Source organism: Numida meleagris, chromosome 2 (assembly GCF_002078875.1).
Source record: "Numida meleagris isolate 19003 breed g44 Domestic line chromosome 2, NumMel1.0, whole genome shotgun sequence".
In the NCBI taxonomy this organism is placed as follows: Eukaryota; Metazoa; Chordata; class Aves; order Galliformes; family Numididae; genus Numida; species Numida meleagris.
The window spans coordinates 114,140,243-114,161,445 of record NC_034410.1 but is presented as its reverse complement, the minus strand read 5'-3'; the positions used below and the strand labels follow the sequence as shown (position 1 = coordinate 114,161,445).

The following is a 21,203-nucleotide window of genomic DNA, read 5'->3' as shown; positions in this document are numbered from 1 at the left end:
TTAGCGCCAAAATCTTTTGCAAATATTTGTCCCTTTTGCTGGTGTTGACTTTTCCTTGTTATGCTGAGTTAAAGATGTGACTAATGGGTTCGGGGCTGCTGTAGTTTGGAAGTTGTCCAGATAAAAGTTAATACATCTACACTGTTCAGCTATCTTTAACACCTCAGGTTAAAGAGAAACTGCCTATATGAAACCCAAAGAGCACTGTCTTTCCTAAGCATAAAATGAATCCTTGGGACTTTTATGGGATAAGTAACTTTGGAAAAAGGATGTGAAGTTAATAAAGACTACCTACTCTGTAGTCACTGTTAATAATGTCTCATATTTTCTTTGGTAAATAAAGCAATAATTATTTAAAAACCTCTGGGAAAAAGTTTCTCTCTGTATGCTTTCACAAAACATTTTTGTTCGTAGAAAGCAACACTCATGCCTCCAGTGAGATTCTGGGAAAGAGCATTCAGTGGGCATCTGCAGAGTCACCAGTGACCTCGAGAACAAGCACTCAGAGTCACACGTGAGTGCAGCAGCAGGTCCCAAGTCTGATCCTGCTGAAAAAACCTGGGCAGGAATTAAACCTGCAACCCTCTAAGGGCAACTCATGACAGATAGGAAAGGACTTGGAAACAAGACTGTTGGAAAGCCCCAGTCAAATGAGATGGGAATATTTAGGGTTGAAGACATACTCTAAAGTGTATCTCTTCTTCTCTAGCCTCAAGATGCCAGGTAAACTTTGAGGTTCAAATATTTGGCTGCATGTTCAGACACTTCAGTAGGATTTCTGCATCTGCTTGTTTTGGTAGTTGGGGAATCTTCTCAGGACCCAGCGTATCCCACCACCCACAAAACAAATGCATGTCTGTTGGCACTGACTGGTACACCATCCAAAATACCATGTAGTAGGTAATGTGTAATGTGTGGGGACAACAACATGCTGTCAAAGATAGTTCAAGAACAGAGGAACACCACTTGCTAGTCATTTGCTAACACAGAGTCAAAATACAAGGCACTCTTGATGGAGGAATGATGTGGAAAGAAGAGCAATGACTCGAATGAAGCCTTCAGTACCCACTGGGGATGCAGTGATGAGGTCTCCTAAAACTGACAGTGAGTAAAAGATGATTGGATATGCTAGGTCCTGACATGCTTGCTCTTCAATCCATCTTCTGTGTGTCTTGTTTTCTTACACAGTCGCCATGCCATGCCAAGGACAAGTTGGAAGCTGCAATATAAATAAAATGTCTGTTGGAGAAATGTGTTTCTTGTGCTTAATAGAGCAAAAGCAATTGAAGTGGTGCTCTGAAGAGCACAGGTAACATCTCCCAGATAAGTGCTCAATACTTTGTTTACATTACAAAACATACAAAGGGAGAGTCAGTTGAAAGCAAACTATCCTAACAGGGAACTGGGTCGAAGAGGAATTATTTGCATTCTAAAAATGGGATGTTTTTGTCTCACTTCCAGGACAATGCTAGTAGTGAAATACTGTTTTCACCACCAGATTCGGGCATGCAACATACTGCTGATTTCATTAATTAAATAATTGATTGGTTCTGGTTTTTATATTCCCTTGCAGCCAGTAATGTGAGGGACAGCTAGAATACCTCAGAAATGAAAAAGCTACATGATGTTATAACCAATGGTGTGAATATTTGTTGGCTTATCCCCTCCATGATAATGAAGAAATCCAACAGAATAACGCCTGAGTAACTATCAAGAATACAGACAAGTTTCAGGCGTATCTCAATTCTGATTTTTTTCTTAATATTTGTAACTTTTATCTCCAGATTTGTATGCACAGATATCAGGAAACACTTCAGTTGCATACAAAACCTTGTTGCCATTTTTATAAAGGTGGCTTACACGGAGCTGATTGATATGCTGTTACTCCAAGAGCAATGGGGTTTTTACCCTCTGTGCTGTGCGTTTTTAACAAAAAAATCTTAAAAGTCAGATATACATTCCTAATTAACCATGTTTGAAATCAACTTTATTGAATTAAGGGGGAAATTCACTGAATGACAATAATTAATCAAAATAGAAAAGATAGATAGACTAACAAACATAAGGTATTAACACAGTAAGAGGATCTTTATTTATAAGCTACATTTAGCACCATTTAATTCATGAGTTCAGTTTCTATTGACCATCTGCCATAGATGCTGTCAGCTTCACCAGCCTCAAGAACTTTGCCAGTCTTGGTTTTAGACTTCAAAAGATGCTATGCAGACCTGGCAAGATTACATAGATGTATAGACCATATTGTGCCAGCATGAAGCAGAGAGAGGTCTTGGCAGGAACAGAAGAGGCTGCCGCTGTGTTTCAGTCTTTTCCTTACAATGTAGTGGACATTTATTTGCATAAACTGGACTGAAGTCACTCTGCTTGAGAGGCAATATCAGGTCAGATGCCTTCTTGACAGCCAGAATATTCTTACTACCACCTGAGAAATGGTTGGAACTAACCCTCTGTTGCAGGAGTGTACTCTCTTCTCCAACAGGGTTTGTAGCAAGACCAGGTGAGGTGTGCTGGATACTTCATATTCTGGGCTGCAATTTCCAAGTGTATTTCAAATTTGGCAACAGAAGAAAGTAAAAGGAAAAGGCATTCCTTAGGTATGTTCAAATATAGATTCCACATTAACAACTGTGCTATCAGTAACTAGCATGTTTTTTAAAAGATTGTGAATATTTCGCTATATAAATCCTAATATTTTGTCACTTCATTTAAAATTATTGAGTAAATTACAGCTTCCTTCAGAGCACTGATGGCTTTATGTTACTGAGCTCTGATCTATTTATTATCAAGAATAAAATGGGCACACTTTGCAAACAACACTGGTGTATGCAATACTTTCCACCTCTCCTGAGTGTTCATGTCTTTTAGTACCCTAGTGAACACAGAAAACATTTTGTAAAATAAATTAAAAAACAGTCATAGACTCCACAGAAACAAATACAAAGGGAACATACAGTAGTCTGTTGAGGTGCATGAAGTTGGAGGTGGCCTGTTTTTCAAGCCATTTGAGGATGCATGTCCCTAAAATCATTCTCCCCATTGGCAAATCTCCCATGAGAATTTGCAGGCAATCATTCCTCAAAACTTGCTCCATTCCCAGCTGGAATGTTCAGCTGGACCAGTGAATATGGTTTTATTGTCTATATTATGCCTAGAGTGTTTGCCTCCATAGCTTCAAGTGTCCCATCTCCTGGATTTCCCCACCTACACTGAATACATATGAATTACAGGTTGGTTCCTGCACTACAGGTGGACTTGTGGCAGCCCAGCAGCACCTTCCACATCTCTGAAGGTACGGTCATCGATGTGCGTGTGCCACAGAACACATCTGGAACTCTGCTACCCTACCTCCAGCAAGCCAGCATCCAGTACACGTAAGCCTGTGCTTCACCTTCTGTGCAGCTCTACAGAGATCTGGCCTCCCAGGCAGATTTGCCACACCAAGTGTGCTTGAAAATATGTTCCACATAGCAACTAGACTGGCAGGCAGCTAGACACTGCAAAGAAAACAACCATTTTAATGGGAGAACAGAAAATCTCCCACAGGAAGGCAGTTTTAATTAAATGTCCTCCTTTGGAGCTAAGCTTAAGTGTTTTCAAAGTATAGGAAATCACATCTGTGATTGAGAACGAGTAATTACTAATTCTGCAGCCTGCTTTGCCTCTCCCTGTGTTCAGCAGGAGCTGGGCTTGTTTACAAGTGTGCTGTAAATGAGGAGGTAAGCATTCATGAATTATAGAGGAACATACTAGTTCTGTCATACAACACTCCATTCCTAGTGACCCAGTTCAAGTCATACAGAATAACTACATGTTCAGGATCAGACATCATTTACAGCGTTTCTTGAAAGCACTGAAGACAGTTTTTTAAGTATACTTGTCAAATGATATTTATCAATTTGATACATTCACACTAGACACGAGTGATGATCTTGTTATTGAAGCCTTTTTAGTAGGATGCGGAAGTACATGAGTACTCAGCTGATAAGTTATTTGAATTCTCACTGGCATTTGCTGAATAAAGCCCTACATGAGGCATTTATACTTATTTCTCAGTGAGAAGAGAATGCCACAAAGCTTATTGTATGTTATATGTGCTGGTAGCAGAATTCCATTTTTATTATAACTACAGTCTCTTACTAATTTGTTGTTTTAAAAATACGAAAACAGACATAAGGTAATTATTTACGCAGGCCCAGTAGCTGAAGTTCAGAGCTGCTTTCATGTGGGTTTTACAGTGCTTAAGGGTTGTTTACGTTTAAAAAGCAGATGATGGTTTCTGTAATTGTTTTCCTGTGCTTATAACAAAAAGTCCCTTAATTACGGTGCCCCAACAGCTGCATTCACATCTGTTCCTGCTCATAGTAACCCCCCTTAAATGAAATGACAGAAGGCCTACTAATAAGTGTCAAAAATACCCATCGTACTTGGAGAACTTTATGTAGATTGCAAAAGAGAGCATGCAAAGGTAAGAACTGCTTGAGCTAAGGGTCTTGGCAGTTTACCTAAAATTACATTATGATACAAACACTAGAAGTACACTAACTTCACTTTCCAGAGGGCCTCTGTGACATTTCGTGCACACAAGGTGTGTGCCTTGGAGGAAGCGGGAAGCATTTTCTTAGGTCCAGGCTGTTTCTTTGCTCTCCCGCTCCATCTCACTGCTGCCCATTTGGGACTCCTTGCCTGCTTGGTCCCAGCCATCAGAACACTCAGCATCAAACTCTGCAAAGCCCTGGATGCTGTGCATGTGCTTGTCCTGACATGACCCTCAGTGAGAGCTGGGAGGGTTTGTCAGAATAGGAGCAGCAGGTACAGGCCGGGGCTGGGGGCAGGCTGCTAGCGTGGACAGCCAGTGCCTAAAGACAGGAAGCATTAAGCAGATATAATAATGAAGAGGATGAACAGCACTGGCCTGAAAGACTGGCTATCTGTCCCACTGCTTGACTCTATGACAACAGGGTGAGATAGGATGAGAGGTAATGGCCTCAAGTTGTGCCAGGGGAGATTCAGGTAGGATATTAAGAAAAAATTATTTTCTGAAAGAGTGATGAGGCATTGGAACAGGCTGCCCAGGAATGTGGTCTTGGTGCTCAAGAACTGTGTAGATGTGGCACTGACGGACATGGTTAGTGCTATGGTGGTGATGGGCTGACAGTTGTACTAGATGGTCTTAGTGGTCTTTTCCAACCTTAGTATTTTATGATTCTATGATTCTATGAACAAGACAGCTATAAAAACAGGCCAGGTATCAGGTGAACATTTGCAGCACCGAGTTGTCTAAATTTTTAGTTCTCTGGCAATAAAGTCATTTAGGTTTTATTCGATTCTCAGGAAATTAAGAGCCTTTGGATGTTATAAGCACACAGTACATAATTGTTTAAAAGTAAATAAAGACTATTTGGAGTACACACACATAGACATTTGGGAGCTGTGAAATTGAATCTCGCATTGTAAAAGCAAACAGAGCTTGATCCTGGCAGGTACTGACACTAATTGGAAGTCAGCACAGCAGGTGAGCATTTCTTTAACATATTAGATGTCCTAATGATTTGAATAAAACCACTGCTTTAATCTAATTACAAGTTTAAGTGTTTTACAGGCCTGGTCTTATAAGTGTATGGCAGTTTGCGAGTCAAGACTGTAAGTCCTTAGTTTGCTTAATAAAAGTCACTGACATAGAACAATATAATTCCTAATTATACAGCTACTTCCCGATGACATTTTAAGAATGCAGATAACCTTTACTTTGCTTTGTATGCAGACATAGACCTAGACTAGATTTTAGGAAGAAATTCTTTACTGTGAGAGCAGTGAGACACTGGAACAAGTTGTCCCGTGAGGCTGTGGATGCCCCCTCCAAGGAGGTGCTCGAGGCCAGGCTGGATGGGACTTTGAGCAACCTGGTCTAGTGGGAGGTGTCCCTGCCTATAGCAGGGGATTGGAACTAGAGGATTTTAGAGGTCCCTTCCAACCCAAACCATTCTATGATTCTATGATTCAGTTGTCTCTGAGTATCTGCTGTGCTGTTCATTCTGGAGCAAATCGAATGCAGTCGCTTTCCATCTCTTTCTGATCATTGAACTAATGCCTATAAGATTTTAAAAGGTCAAGTGTAAGCATCATTTTACAGGAACGATGAATAAGTAGTACAGTGATCACACATTGCCATGCTCTAGGAATTCCATTCCAAAGAAGGTGGTAATGCCAGCACCGCCCTCAGTTTTACAGTGACATCACTGCTGCTGTCAGTGACAGTATTCCCAACTCCTGCTGCTGTGTGATGGAAGGCACAGACAATCCAGCCTCTCTATTTTTAGATGTTTTCTATACTATACCTTTAGATGTGCATGATTATTTAGTTTTGCAATAAAACGGGAAAATTTTCAGCCTTTCCTGCCTTTCACCCTTAATGCAAAGACCATCCCACTAATTATGCAGGTGTATTTGCATATTTATTAGACTAACTTAGTGTTGTTCCATGTTTTCCACAAGTTATTTTGAAATAACTGGCAGACAACTATTGCAAAGTAGATAAATGCAAACAACAAGTCTTATTTAAGACCCTTTCTTTGCTGTCATTTGTTATATTTCACAGAATAATGCTGTTAAAGTCTTCGTTTTTTGTTTTGCCTCTGCAACTTACAGGTATATATGTGTTTCATGCCAGTACAATACTCATGAGAATAAATATGTATGTGTTATTCTAAGCCTGAAAATATGATTTTATGGTTTTCAAATCAAAGTTTGAAGACACATAGTCACATATAACTAGATTATAAAAGATGACAACAAATGCTGATCCATAAACAAATGGAAGTGGCTTCTTCACACTGGCTGCATTATTTACATCATTCTGCTTTATTCTCTTAAGAAGCTCATTGTGTTTTTTGAAGGCACTGTTACATTTCAAAGCAAGAGGACTATTTATGTGACAGCATATATTCAAATAAGCCTGAAGCACTGTGCTGTCATGATATAACAGATGAAGTAGCACCAGGGTGTTTTAGCTCCTGCTGTATTTCTTCTAAACGTGATTGTTGTTCTGCTTTAGCGTGTGTGTTCTACTGGCTCAAAAAAAGCTGTATCTTTTATTTCACCTAGGATTCTCATATCAGATCTACAGAAAGCAATAGAAAACCAAACAGGACAGAGGGCATCTAGGAATCGAAGGTCCCTCCCTGCATATAACTATGAAGTATATCACTCCCTGGAAGAAGTATGTGGAAATTCATATTGCACCTTGTATCTGCTACACCTCTCTCTTTAATGAGGCTGAAATTTCAGTCTCTGTAGAAGCAGTGGTTGCTTGGTTATCTTCAGAAGTGTCCTAAATGCCTCTTCAGAAATAGGCGCCTTCTTAAAATACACATATATATGGTTACGTATTTGTATTCAAGGCATTTATTTACATGCAACTGTCTCTGACAGCTTCTGAGTTTTGTTTTTAAAATAGGTCTTTTGATGCCCTGTCCCTGGAGATTTTCAAGGCAAGGCTGGATCAGGCCCTGGTCAACCTGATCTAGCTGTGCATGTCCCCGTTCATTGAAGGGGGGTAGGATTATACGACCTTTAAAGGTCCCTTCCAACTCTAAGGATTCTATGATTCTGATGGATTAAGAGAGTTCAGTAAGTGATTGCTCTCACTGATTTAAGTAAGCAATATAAGAAAATGTTGCAGTATTTGCATGAGATGTCCAAAGACTTAAAAACATTTTGGTACAGACTCATGCATAAGGGACACTAACCTGAAAGACAGCTGGTAAATAATTTGCTGATTTTGGTGTATTCACACAGTTTCATAGATTCAGCATGCACCAAAATTAAGACTCAGGACTGAGCATGCAGGTGCTGTGCCTCAGTGACATCTGGTGCCTGTGAAACAAGTAACATAAGTAATGCTGAATCCCACAGGTGCTCCTCACTGACTGAAACTGTTTGCCATCCCACATCTTGGCAAGCAGACATGGGCCTCCTTTCATCCATTCTTTATATTTAATGGGAGCACCTGATTAGCTCCATCCCCAGATTCTTGGTGAACAGCTAATGCATTCCAAAACTAAAACGGGGAGAAAAAAGAAAAAAAAAAAAAAAAAAAGGTGACTGCAGGCTGCTTCCAGCCTCTGGCAATAGTATTTTGGGAGCCCAATGATAATTCAAGCATGAAAACAAAAACAAAACAAAGACAAAAATAAAAACTACAAGAAAATCCAAAAACATTCTGAGGACTGAGAGCTGAGGTTAATTAATGAGTTATAGTTACTTCCCATGAAATGCAAAGATTGAAGCAACAATTTTATTTCTGTATTTGCAGATCGAGGACTGGATGTATTATCTGAATAAAACTCATTCAGATCTTGTTCATATGTTCTCTGTTGGAAAATCCTATGAAGGGAGACCACTGTTTGTACTCAAGGTAAAGATTAAGTGCTCATTAACCAGGCTAAATTCTGGGATCAGTGGCAGGCAGTAACTTATATCAGGTGCACAAGAGATGCAGGTTATCAGGGTTTCCTAAAGGAAGAGCTCTTAAGTCCTAAGTATATCTCTGAATTTAGCCTTAAATGAACCAAAAAAAAAATTTTAAGCTGGAAAACTAAAAGCCCAGTTCTATTCACTTAGACTGATATGCATACAGATAGCACACAGCAGGTACCATTAGCAGGGCTTGGATTTAAGGGAGTTTGAATGTTTTGGAGCCAATATGTAAAGCAGTTATGCCAGAGAGGGACCCCAAAGAGCTCTGGATCCCTTCTCAGCACATGTCACACACACACCCTGTTTGGCTATTGACAAAAATCCAGGACTGTGTACTCTCAACTCACAACAGAATTAGAAGGTGCCAACACTGGACTAAACAAGTTACTTTCAATATAATTTTCATCCACTGTTGAAGAGTTCCTAAAATTTGATTCTGCATCAAGTTGTTCCTGCAGCATTGTTTTTCCTCAGCTTGCTCTTTGTGATAGTAAAAGAAGAATTGACAGATCTCACTTTTCCTGTAATGTTGTTTGATTGTTTTTTTTTTCCCATACATCAGGTTCACTATCTTGGCCATACCTGCATATCATCAGTAGTCTGTTATCTTCATATTACTGTGTCTCACTAATGTCATAAGATCTATTGATATGTCTGTGAATATTCAAACTTAAAGCTAGGTAAAAGATCACGACCTTACAAGAAAGCTGTCTGGATAGACTGCGGGATTCATGCAAGAGAGTGGATTGGCCCTGCCTTTTGCCAGTGGTTTGTGAAAGAAGTAAGTATATAAGATGCTTTAGAGCCATGCAGCTTATCAGTTCAATGAACATTGCATATTTGCTACAACCAATCTCGCAAATCACTAGTAAGAACCATAGCTACTACTTCAATGCTTTTTTTTTAATTAATATTTGTAGAAGACTAGGTGCTTGGTAAATTAAGCTGATAGTGACAGCCAGACACAGTTAAGCACAGGACAGAAATATGCCAGACGCGCATTGGCAGAGATGTGAAGCAGTATTTTATTCCAAGACCTAAAAATGTAATTCTGGTAATTGTCCAGGTAAATCAGTGCCAGCGTGTACTGACTCAAATGAGTTCAGCAATCCTTTTGCTTTAAGGACTGAAATTTTTTAAAAAAGACATTTCTCTTTTGTGCAATTCTATAGGAATAGGGAGCTAAAATTGTACACAAATTTCACCTAAAATGATAGTTTTCATATTCTCTGAATATCACGTGATTCCTCCAGTGTTTCTTCTATTCTGTGTTATCAGATTTATACTCCCTTTATCTTTCATGCCCAAAGTCTAACCTTCATATCCATCCCTATGCCATTTTTCAAATGCTCAGGGAAATCAAAGCACTTGCAATCTTGCATTCTACTTGTGCGGCATTCTTCATGTATTTATTTAACATCAGCACTTAATCTCTTCTGATTTGGGATTCATTTCAGATGCATGATATGTTTGCAGGATTTTGACATTTTGCCTTAGCCAAAAAACTTTTGCTGATAATACTGCATAGTGTAGACTATTCTGTAATGAAATTTACAGAAGTCAAACAGGGCTTCAAAAACAAACAAACAAACAAACAAACAAAAACAGATGTGTTTTGAGTATTTTTGCATACCATTTTTTGCACAAAATATCTGATGCAAAATATTTGCAAGGTCCTTCCTATGAACACTATTTCCTCGCTTCTCTTTCACCTTACTACTGTGGATTCCACAAATCTGATTCAGAGTATCTGTCTTTATTTTCTGGGATGTCTCCATTCAGCACAAAGACCCTGACCCTGTAAGTCACTTCGTGAGAGTAAATTTCTGCATCATGATCACCTTAGGATCGTAGAAAAGAATCACAAAAAAGCCCTGGTTGAAGAGACCTCAGAGATCATCTGGTCCAACCTCTCATCCTGATGATATTGGACCGTGTCTTTACTACAGAGATAGCTGAGATGATCATATTACCAAAAGTCACAGCAGCAGCATGTATAGCAAGTACTGAAATAATTAGGCCATTACAATTTAGGCTGCTGGTGCATGGACGGACTAAACCAGATCCAGAAGCTGCTTTCCAAAGCGGTATGCAATGATAACATGTCTTCTTATTAGGACTCCTGTTAGTGAGAAGGTGAACAAACTTGCAAGTATTTCTGAGCAGCTCTCCTACCCAGGAGAACAGGTTGCAGGAAGGCAAGGAGAGGTTTGGAACAGACAGACACTTGTGGGAAAGCCTTCTGCTCGAGTACATCTTCCCTATGGAGTTTTTAACATAAAGTACTGCAATGTGGTAGCAAGGTAAAAATCATAAGATTTCTCGGTAGAGCTTATGGAAGAATATGGCCTGTGCATGTGTATATGAAAACCTTCTGGTTGTTATTTGAGATCCTCAGAGAGTAGCTTGCTATAGGAATATTTCGCTAACTATATAAAGGCATTTTCCTAGATTAGATTAAAGAAAGTTTTTACAGAACTGAAGAGTTCCTTGAGACTACAAGAATGCACAGTTTTGCCCATCTTGGTCATTCATTGCCTTTGTTCACCCATGACAGACATTTTCTTCTTTTTTCAGAGCAATATTTCAATCCAGCATCTGGATTAAGAATTGTTAGAGCAATATTCCGATCCAGCATCTGGATAAGAATTGTGCTTGCAGACTCATTATATTAAAGCGGCAGGGAGGGTGGGAGGGACAAGACAATTAGATTGTTTGGATTAGGATAATGCTTTTCTCAAACGGATTAGGCATTTTTAGAAAGAACTCTGGGAAAACTGAAGGACTCTCTGTGATTCAAACTCTGGAATTCTGTTTCTCTGGCAAACTCCCTCCCATAATCACCTCAGCAGCCTAGCAGCACTTTCCATCCTCCTTTGTGCCTATGGGCAGTTCTGAGAAAGGGCAGTCCTCTTGGAAACCAGTTTTTCCAGGCATGTCTGTTGACTCCAAGGAATAGCACCACGAGCCCATTGATTTAAGGCAAGCAAAAGGAGAAATTGTATTTATGTGATGTTAGCTTCTTTTCTAGCAGGAGAAGTATATACATGTCCCTTTACTGTGCAGGCAACTTGAAATATGGTCATGCTTTCACTTCACCCCATAGCCTCTGTCACTTGTTTCCATTGCTGTTGTGAGACTACTGAGGGGCGAGACGTACCCTGTGGACCATAGCTAGGGGCACCAGGGACCTGAAAGCCCGTTCCTTCCCACCATCCCAGCCAGGAGCCCCAGGCATTGCCAAGATTGGGCTAGGAAATGGGGCCTGCAAGTGGGCCTGGCTTGGTGGGGCCCATGGCCAGCAGGGTCCAGCTGTGGGAACTGGAGACCATCCCTGCTGTGAGCTCATTGTGGGGATGGCCCCAGGGGATTAAATGGGGCCCTGGGCAGGGCTGGGGAGCCCTGGGATGGACAGGGACAGCAAGGGCTGGGGCAGCTCACAGGGCCCTGGCAGCCATAAGCTAAGGAAAAAATTGTTATTACTTACATTAGAAGCACTTGACTTTCATTTCAAAGTTATTCTGTACACAGGAAACCTCTTCACCTAACTAGGAGCTCTATGTGAGATTCAAGACATAATTCATCTTCTGAAGAATCCATACTCCAGTGTACAACAAAGCTTTTCAAGTGACTTAGCTTAGAAAACAGCCTGTACGAATGAATGTACGTTCAAGCTCCAGACTTGACCCAGATAGCCCAGCCAACTTGGGAGCCTGTGCTATCTTCCTTGTGCTCCCAGAAGCAGCAGGTTCAGGGTGCCAGCCCATTTTCTGTGACCATGGGATAGACCACGCCACCGGGCAGCTGATTGTTAGTGGCTTGCCACATCACAGGCAGCAGCATCTCACTTTCTCCAAAGCATCTGGAGCTGCTCAGCCAAGCACGACCTGACTCCTATCTATATGAAAATGCAGAGCAGACCAAGGCAGAGCAGACTTGGGAAGTGAGGATGTGGGGCCACAGAATGGGAAGGCAAAAGGCTGCCTGCTACATGAGCTTATTCTGGATTCAAGCAAGTACAGTAGCCACAGACAAAGAACAGATGAAATAAGGAAAGAGAAAGATCTAGGAGGAGATGTTTAAGAGTATAAACAGAAAGAACACATAGAAAAGAGTTTTGCAGTATGTGCTAATGCAATTGTGAAGTACAAAACCAAACCTCTCTGTCTTTTGAAATGAACAAAAGGAAAGCAAAAACCATCATTTGGGTTTGGAGTGGGTCTTTTGTTCACTTTTTAAAAAACTGTAATCTACTCCAGCATGAGCTCTAGCCTTGGCTCTGTATCCTGTAGGTCTGGTGTTAATAAGAGCTTCACTGTTTGTTTCTGTAGAAGAGAAGGCATCTCTTAAATGCCTTTAGTCTCTCAGCTACAGATAATGAGATGCTCTACAGGAATTAGCAATAATGGTGACCTCTGACAAACCCTACCACATGGTCACTGCATTTCAAGTCAAGAAATGGGACTCCTGTGCACATTTTAGGTATCAGCTAAAGAGCCATAGAGAAGTGTCTGCGCTAGTATTGTAGTAGAAAACTTGGCAATAGATATTTATTATGGATAAGGTTACCGTGGATTCCCATCAGCTTTAAGCCTTACTCAGCTGAAAAGGGCCAGAAAAAAAGTCCCTGACAGTGGAGTATAGGGGAAGCAAAAGGAACTGAGAAAGGAAATGGAACTGATTACATTTGGACTACTCTGAAGGCAGCCTGCAATGATACATGAGTCTAATGGAACCCATAATTATCAAATATAACATATTAGATCAAAATAGCCCTTCATGGAATTTAAGATGCAAAATCTACAGACTTTCTGATGAAGTACATTAAATATGCATATATGTTAACTAAGAGCATTTAAATTCTGTCCACTGAATGTGCAGCTATTTCAGGAGGAGCAAAATTCAGATATCAAATTATCCAGATCTCAGATTCAGAATTTTACCATTGTTTTGAAAATCTGAAATATGTTTCACAGGCTACTTTTCAAATTAACATCAAAACTAGATTCTATTTCAGTTTTAGTGGAAGCAGATGAAGATTCACATTACATCTGGTTTGACTTTCTTCACTCTAATAAGTGCTGCCATTTGATCCATCTCAATGACGTATAACCTTGAAATGCCACTCACACAATGTTTTCAGAAAACAAAATAGAAGAGATGCGACTTTACGATGCACTATTCTTTGCTTCCATTGAAGATTTCATATTTTAAACCTAAAAGATTAGAAAATTCAAGAAATTTAATGAAAAATGTTCAAGAAGAAAAAATGGGTTGTACCTTTTCTTGACAAATTATTCTTAGAATTCAATGACAGATAGAAAGATGAAGTCTGCTGAGATAAAGTGCATTCCCCTAAGGGAGTGGTCTTATCAAGACTTCCCATGAAAGCACAATTAGTTTCATACTTTGGAAGTACACTACTCTGTACCATCATCATCTTCTCCAGTTCTCAAAAATGTATCCTTTCAAGGAAAAAAAATGGAGAACTGTCATTTTGTCTTGATTCAACAGATCTGCATTTCAAATGTGAATAAGGCATTCTCTTTCATAGACTGCCTAGGCTCTTACTTTTTTGAAATGTTTAAAATTTGTGGACTTGCCTCAAAATAATATTATTATTCTTTGAATATGGGCCAGCTTACATTGCATTGCACATACCCACATCTCTTTAATGTGAGACTGTTGTGCATTTTTTTTCTGGTTTAGCAATGTCATCTTGTCCCTTAAATATGGGCCATAATAGTCGTCTTCTCTCAGAATAATCTCAAATCTGAAAAAAAAAAGAATCAGTATGCTCCATATACTTCAGTTTGTGAGATACATGGCTGAAAGTCCAAATTCTGAAATATGTGTTTCCTATGATTCCAATTATATGAGTTTCCAAATTATCCAACATGATGTATATACGCTTCATCATCCAGCCAGAAAGCAAATAGGCAGCCTCAAAAAGAAAACTTAAATGAGGGGGGCAGAGTTTTTTATAACGCTGACATTGATATTAATTGCTTCCAAAACCAGGCCTGAATCCCATCTTTTCAATTCATAGTAATGAGCTAAGAGGGACACAGAGACCATTCAAGATGCAAAATGACAACACCTGCCTGCACAATGCTAAGCTTGAGACTGATTTATGAGAAATCTTGTGGGATGGATACTGCCAATTAGGCAGCCATTAGGCCTGTGGACCAGGCCCCAGAGACCAGTTTTTACCCAGAATTTTGCATGGTTTGAGGCCTCAGATTCTTCCTCAGGAATGTTTATGAAGTGCTTGATTGTGAAGGCAGGATACCTAAAATAATAGGGTATATAGAACCTAAAATAATAGGGTATATAGAACCAAAAAAAAGGACAACTATGTGACCAGAAGCAGGTCCAAGCAGGAGACCATGATGACAACATGAATTTTAAAAAGGTCTGGTTATTTTTCAGTGCAGACCATATGGTTAAAAGGCCATAAAGCTATAACTTTTCCTGCTTTAAGAACTGCTGAAAGCCAGTTTAACATTTAAAATCATTCTGCAAAATTCCTCAGTCCATGTCCTGATGGACAAAACACCTGTGAGATATTGCATCAACAATCAGAGCAGCACTCAGTCCATCAGCCCAGTGTCGATGTTCACAGTTAGGAATCAGCCTCACCTTCTCAATCATTTTGGGTAATGCTGAACTACATCAAAATCAGTAAGGTTTTAGGATTCAGGAGATTTATTTTCCCTTGCTCTCCATAACTACCGGAGTCTCAAATGCTAGCTTTCTCCCTGGTGATGATGAGATTCAGACACCTGTTTTTCACCCACTCCAGAAACATCCTGATCTCAGGGCTCTGTAAGTGTGTTATTTGAAGCAACACATCAATGTTTGTTAAAGATTAAATGCTTGGTCTATCGTTTCTCAACAGTCTAGAGTCTTTGAAGATACAGATGAAATGACATACTCCCACAATCCAGGATTTCAGACAAATATTAATTTAAAGAACGCTCATTACACCTGTATTTAGGGACTCTTTGAGACAATGTAGTTAGTTCACCCTCCCCATGATATCCTTTCCATCTCCATTTTTTTTAAGTTTTTCTAGCAGAGATTTTTGCAGGAAAGTAAGTACAGACTTGACTATCTCCCTGTGTGCCATACATTTATTTATGCCACTCCTGAACCTGGAGACCCATGATCTTAGCATATCTTTGAGTACCAGTTCTCAGAAATCTGAAGAGCTTTTGAAAGCCTTTGAAATATCCCAAAGTGAATCAGAGGCATGCAAGGCCAAAACAAATACTGCACCTGCAGCTTTTTTTCCTTTACCCTTTACCCAGATGCGTTCCTTCTTCCCAAGGTCCTTTCCCTTCAGGTAAAGCTCTTCAGCTGATGTTAGCTTGACTTGATTTTTTTGTTGTTGCTCTTTAAACCACCATACCTGCTTTATCTGTGGAATCTTCTCTGGGCTTTCCTCCTGTTCATCAGTTTTCAGTTCACTCCTGAAGACCAGAAGGCTCTACAGGCTGTATCCTGTCCCCTCGCAGCCCCCTGCTCATGCGCAAGTGGTTGTGGCATGGTGAGGACAGGGCTCTGCTCACCTGGAAAGCCCAGTCACCTGGTGATGGATTTCTCCACGAATGCTCTGACAGCTTTTTCAGTAAATGTAATACAATCGTTGGAACTAAATTTTCATTATTTGCCAGACTATAGTTTCCCCAGCTGTCTTTTTAGCTGTCTAACCTAAGAAAAGAAATATCATCTTCTCTGAGTACTCCCTGTATATCCATTATCTGAGGGAAAAATCCATCTGTTTCATCCAGCAGCATCTATATTTGAAACGCTCAGCCTTACTTATCTTCAGCTAACTCATTCTTTTCTGTCAGGAGCTTCTGCCTGAAATGCTATTTGTTTTTGCTCCATCAGAGAGTTCTCCTCTTTCAGCCTCTTCACTCAGTACTTCATTCATCAGCCTCTCAGCAGCAAGAGCCACTGGTGCAAATGCAGAATCTGTTTTATCCACAGGTTTTTTTTTCTTCTTCCAAATGCTATTCCTGCCATTTGAAGTTTCCATGCCATAGTCACACCTATCTGCATCTAGGTTTTGCTGCTGCTCAGCAACCTCCCTCCACTACACAGATGGTTCAGTTTTGAACCTCATTTCAACAGCCATCTTGCATCCCACTTCGCTCTGAGTTTCTGCATCTCTCCATCACATCCTTGCTACTGAAAACAGAGGTTACCAATGTGCACCAATTCTGAGGGGTAGGAAAAATAAAGCATCAGTGAACACTACCAACAAGACTGGGCCTTCAGTGGTGATGTTTTGGATTTTTTTTTAATGAATTAAACCTAAGTCAATGCCAAAAAACCTGGAGTGCAGTACCACTGTATCACCACAACGAGGCATGTGATGCATTGTTTTAAAAACAGCTGTAGCAAACTAGTCTTGTGCTGTGCAAACTTGCTTCCTTTTTCGTTTGGATCATGGTGGATTTTCCTCAAGTTCTATTCAACATTACTGTTATTTAGAGAAGATTCTTTCCTTTGATGCGACAACTTCATGATGGCAAAAAAAAAAAAAAAAATTAATGAAAATATTTCTGGTTTTCCTTTTCCAAAAGGAAAAAAAGAATTATTGCATGGTTTCCTTTCTGCACTTTCAATTACTCAGCTGCAACTTCCTAACTATTCATGATCTTAGGAAGGTAAAAATTACTTTTCTTGTGCTTGCAGCTATTCATTTTTCACAGTGTGAATGCATTTTGATAAAATAAAGATAACCCTGCAGCTGCTGCCTTGTGCTGCAGTAGAGACTTTTTAATGACACTTGCTAGTGCAAACTCCTGTGCAAGTGTTAATCACTGAGAGATTCAAGTTCTGCCCTGTGAAGGCTTTTGTGCTGCTGGGTATGTTCTTCTTCAGTGCATGAAGATCATTCACATTTTTGTGCTAACATATTACTTGTCCTGGGGAAGAAATCCTTTATATTTTAGCATTCCACTCCCGAATGATGATGTTGAGTGAGCAGAACTTCAGTCCTACCAGTATGCAGACACACTACTTAATATGAAAGTCTGTGAAAGAATATTCTGTGTTTTGGACAACTTAGTTGTTTCAGAAACAGAACTATAAGTAATATTTTGTATCTCAATTGTTTAAATGCATCTCAACTATTTAATTAAATGATGTATTCAAGTGAACTTTATCAGATTTCTGTCAACGTATACTACCTTGAACCAACACAACTAGAATGCAAAATTTAAGAATTATATCTTTCAGAGGTAGACACCTCAGTTGGCTGCTGCCAGGTTTGTGTGGGCATTAGGTGCATATGATTACTATGAGAAAAGTCTGTGTTGCCCCTCTCAGAGTATTCATAGCGTTTTAGAACAGCACAGGCTCTTCCTTTCCCTCCTGGATACTCCTGGACCTATTTGGGACTTAGGAGTTTTTTTTAATGTAATACCTCTCTGAGTGGATCAAGAAGTTGTACCTCCAGTTTCCACAAAGATCTCTATAACTGTCTCTGTCTTCTTCCCCACAAGATGCTGCATTTGCTAGACTGGTCCAAGACATGCTGGGACTTTCTTTGTTTCTCTAACATGTTGATCATATTGTTGTCCCTCTGCCTCTTCTCTGCTTCAGTATATTCTCCATTTGCATCCTTAAGTAGAGGCATAAACAAGCCCTTGGGATCCTGCAGGTCTTTCTGTTTTGTGAAGTTTTTAGTGGGCTCTCTTCTGAACCCTGGAGGGTAGATGCAGCACACCATTAAATTTCTCTGTTGTTTCTGGATTCCTTCTGTTAGCAGTGTTTTCTGTATATTGCCAAAGAGGAAGGAAGATTTTGTTTGGAAATAAACAAAGGAACAAACAAATAATTGTTTCAGGTTACAGGCACGATTCAAACTTTGACCTTGAAAGTCAGACTCTTTGTTTTAAGATGTTTGGTTCTAGATATTCATTTTGTGTCTTCTCCTTAGTAATGGGCTTACCACTCTGCCTGTGATCTGGGTGCCAAAGCAGAGCACTAGTAGTAAAAAAGAAAATGGAGATAAAAAGATCTACTGTTTCCAACTACAAAGATGGAGAAAACAACTGACTTGCCAAACTGATAAAGTGGCCATGAGGGCCTGAATGGCAAATCACGGTATTGCCCTGATAAAATATAAGAAATAGAGAATAGTAAAACATTACCATCAGAAGGATGTTTTAACTGATGACTTCCTAAATGGGTAGAAGAGCTCATCCTGCTTTATCAGGAGTGGTTTGATATGATTTCTGTTAGGACAGCAATAGAGCCAATTCCCTGTGCTAAAATAGTAACAGGTTAATTCAGTGTGAATGTTAAATTCAAAACCAGAAACAACATAAGCTCATTGTTACCTTACATTTAATAAGCAAATTGTTTTTAAGCTCACACACAGTTTGAGAGTTTTCCTCAATCCTGTCTCCTTGCTTTGTCCTTCTGAGTAAATCCCCTTACTTTATTAAAAGCACAAGTGTATCCTAAATCCATTTTGAACTCCTGCATTTTATTGCCTTGGCTCTTTTGTTTACTTCATCCCCCAAATTAAATTTCATATGGACCAGATCCTCAGCCAGCCTGAGCTGGCACAGGTCTATCAGCAACCACCACTCTCTGCTGATCCAGATGATTGAGCCCCCTCCTATTAATCACTGGTCGTTTCCCCCATCCCCCAGGCAGATTGCTTGCATGTTGTTGGCAGGGTTCCTGCATCATCTGTTCATTCACTAATAACTCTATTCAGCATTTATTGGGCCAGCCCAGCTCTCTGCACATTCAGCAGCAAAGCTGCTATTGATTGCATGATGGGGAAGCAGAATCAAGCTCTATGAAGTAGCATCACTTTGTATTCTGAGAGCTCACTGCAAACTACAATGCAGTTAATTCACTAATGGTTTATATTCGTTTTGCTTGTGCCACGGTGGGGAGAAAACGTTTCAGCACTGTTAGGGGGGTCGCATGATGATTATTTGGAAGATTTGAGAGTCACATCTCAAACAACGAGCTGTGTGTTGTGCTCCAGGAGTAGCACACCTTGGTTCTTGTAAGGCACGTTGCCAAAGACCTCTGAGCTAAGGGAGGTATGGTTACGCAGCCTGTGTTGCCTTATTATGTGTATCAAATCAAATTGCCTGATACAAATGTACTGTGAAGGACAAAATAATTTTTGGAAAAAGAATGTGATACCAGCTTATACCATCTATACTCTTGCTTTCTGTGAAAAAGAAAGCTGCAGTAGGTCCATTACGTTTTAAATGAAATGGTACTCTAAAAGGTTGACAAAATTATTAAGATAAACCATATATGCTTTAAAGAACAGAATTGAATGATTGATATATTTGGCTCTAGATCAATTTTAAGACATAAAAGTTCGAAAAGTATTGCTGGGAACTGTAAAACCAAAGTTTCTCATAGTATTTCATCAATGATGGCAGCTACTAAAATGATACAGAGTAGCTTTAAAAAATGAAAGGATGCTTGACATTTTGCAGTCTATGTTTTGGGGTTTTTTTAAGTGGTGATTCTTTTATCTAACAAGAAAAATATATCCTTCACAGAATTTAAAACATGTCAAACATGAAAAGGTATTAATTAAAATATATTCATTATGTGACATTTTGCAAATTTGGAAAGGTTCTGAAAATTTTCCAAAGCTAGTTCGTGTGATTTTTAAGGAATGTATTGCCTTAAATTAATGAACTATATGTAGTTATTTTAAGGAGATGATTTTATAAGATGTTTTGAAGAGTTCATTCTTCTAGCATTCATTCTAGTTTACAGTACATTATATATAACACTCCAGGGTAACAAAATGCATAATTACAGATGTAACTTGCAGTGAAATAATGGCAGACATAGAGAGAGGTACAAGCAAATCTGCCAGTTCCATTGCCTCTGTTACATAAATACTCGCCGCAAAAACACAAGCCAAGCTGTATTTGTTAACACTGGTTAAAAAGAAAAAAAACATTAAAAAGTCAAAAGAGCGATGTGCAGTGACTTGTTTCTTCCTTGACTAAATTTCTTCTCTCTGAAATAGGCCTGATAAAGAAGTTCATTTCCCTTGACTCCCATCTTGGAGCACACCTTCATTCTGTTTTCACTGCAATAACAGAGTCATACATATTTAACATTCGTGTTTACCTTATAGGCTTTTAATTCTGTGAAGATTTAAGTGTGTGGCAATGCACAAAGCAGCCCTGCTTACCTCAATATGTGTTTTTGGCATGCAGAACATCAATGAAACAGAGCCTTTGTTTTCACAGTCATTATTTCTGAATAACCATTGCTTTCAGTTTTGACAAAATTACTTCCTTACTATAGCTGAAGTTCCCTGAACACCAATACCATTATCCAAATGTATCTGTAGCCTTTCTGTGGCTTCCTTAATACATAGAAATTGAATTTAAATGCCATACTTTTCCATATAAGAATCTGGGAAATTGATGGCACAGGGACCCAGAGACCTGTGACCTCTGCATTGGCCAGAGATACTTTTTCCAGTATCCCCATGGCTGCAGCAAGCTGCTTTCAAAAGCCTGCTGTCCTCCACTTCTCCCCTGTGATAACTCTGCTCTAATTCAGCATCTCATCCCACTGCATGACAGAGGGTAATGAACAGCTTAGCAAAAGTATTGAGGTGTCTCATTTGGCCCTCAGTTAAGGAAAAAAACAACATTTGCATTCCTTAAGGAACAAATTCCCAT

General features: G+C 39.5%; 1 protein-coding gene across 1 annotated transcript in view; it reads left to right on the top strand.

Annotated features, from left to right (window-relative positions):
• CPA6 (carboxypeptidase A6) overlaps positions 1-21,203 on the top strand; it is an 86,740-nt gene that overhangs the window by 50,861 nt on the left and 14,676 nt on the right. Inside the window, exons 3-6 of the mRNA XM_021388547.1 lie at positions 3,265-3,389; positions 7,120-7,234; positions 8,330-8,431; positions 9,170-9,274. Coding sequence (XP_021244222.1) covers positions 3,265-3,389; positions 7,120-7,234; positions 8,330-8,431; positions 9,170-9,274 — 447 coding nt within the window. The remainder of the gene's footprint in view (positions 1-3,264; positions 3,390-7,119; positions 7,235-8,329; positions 8,432-9,169; positions 9,275-21,203) is intronic.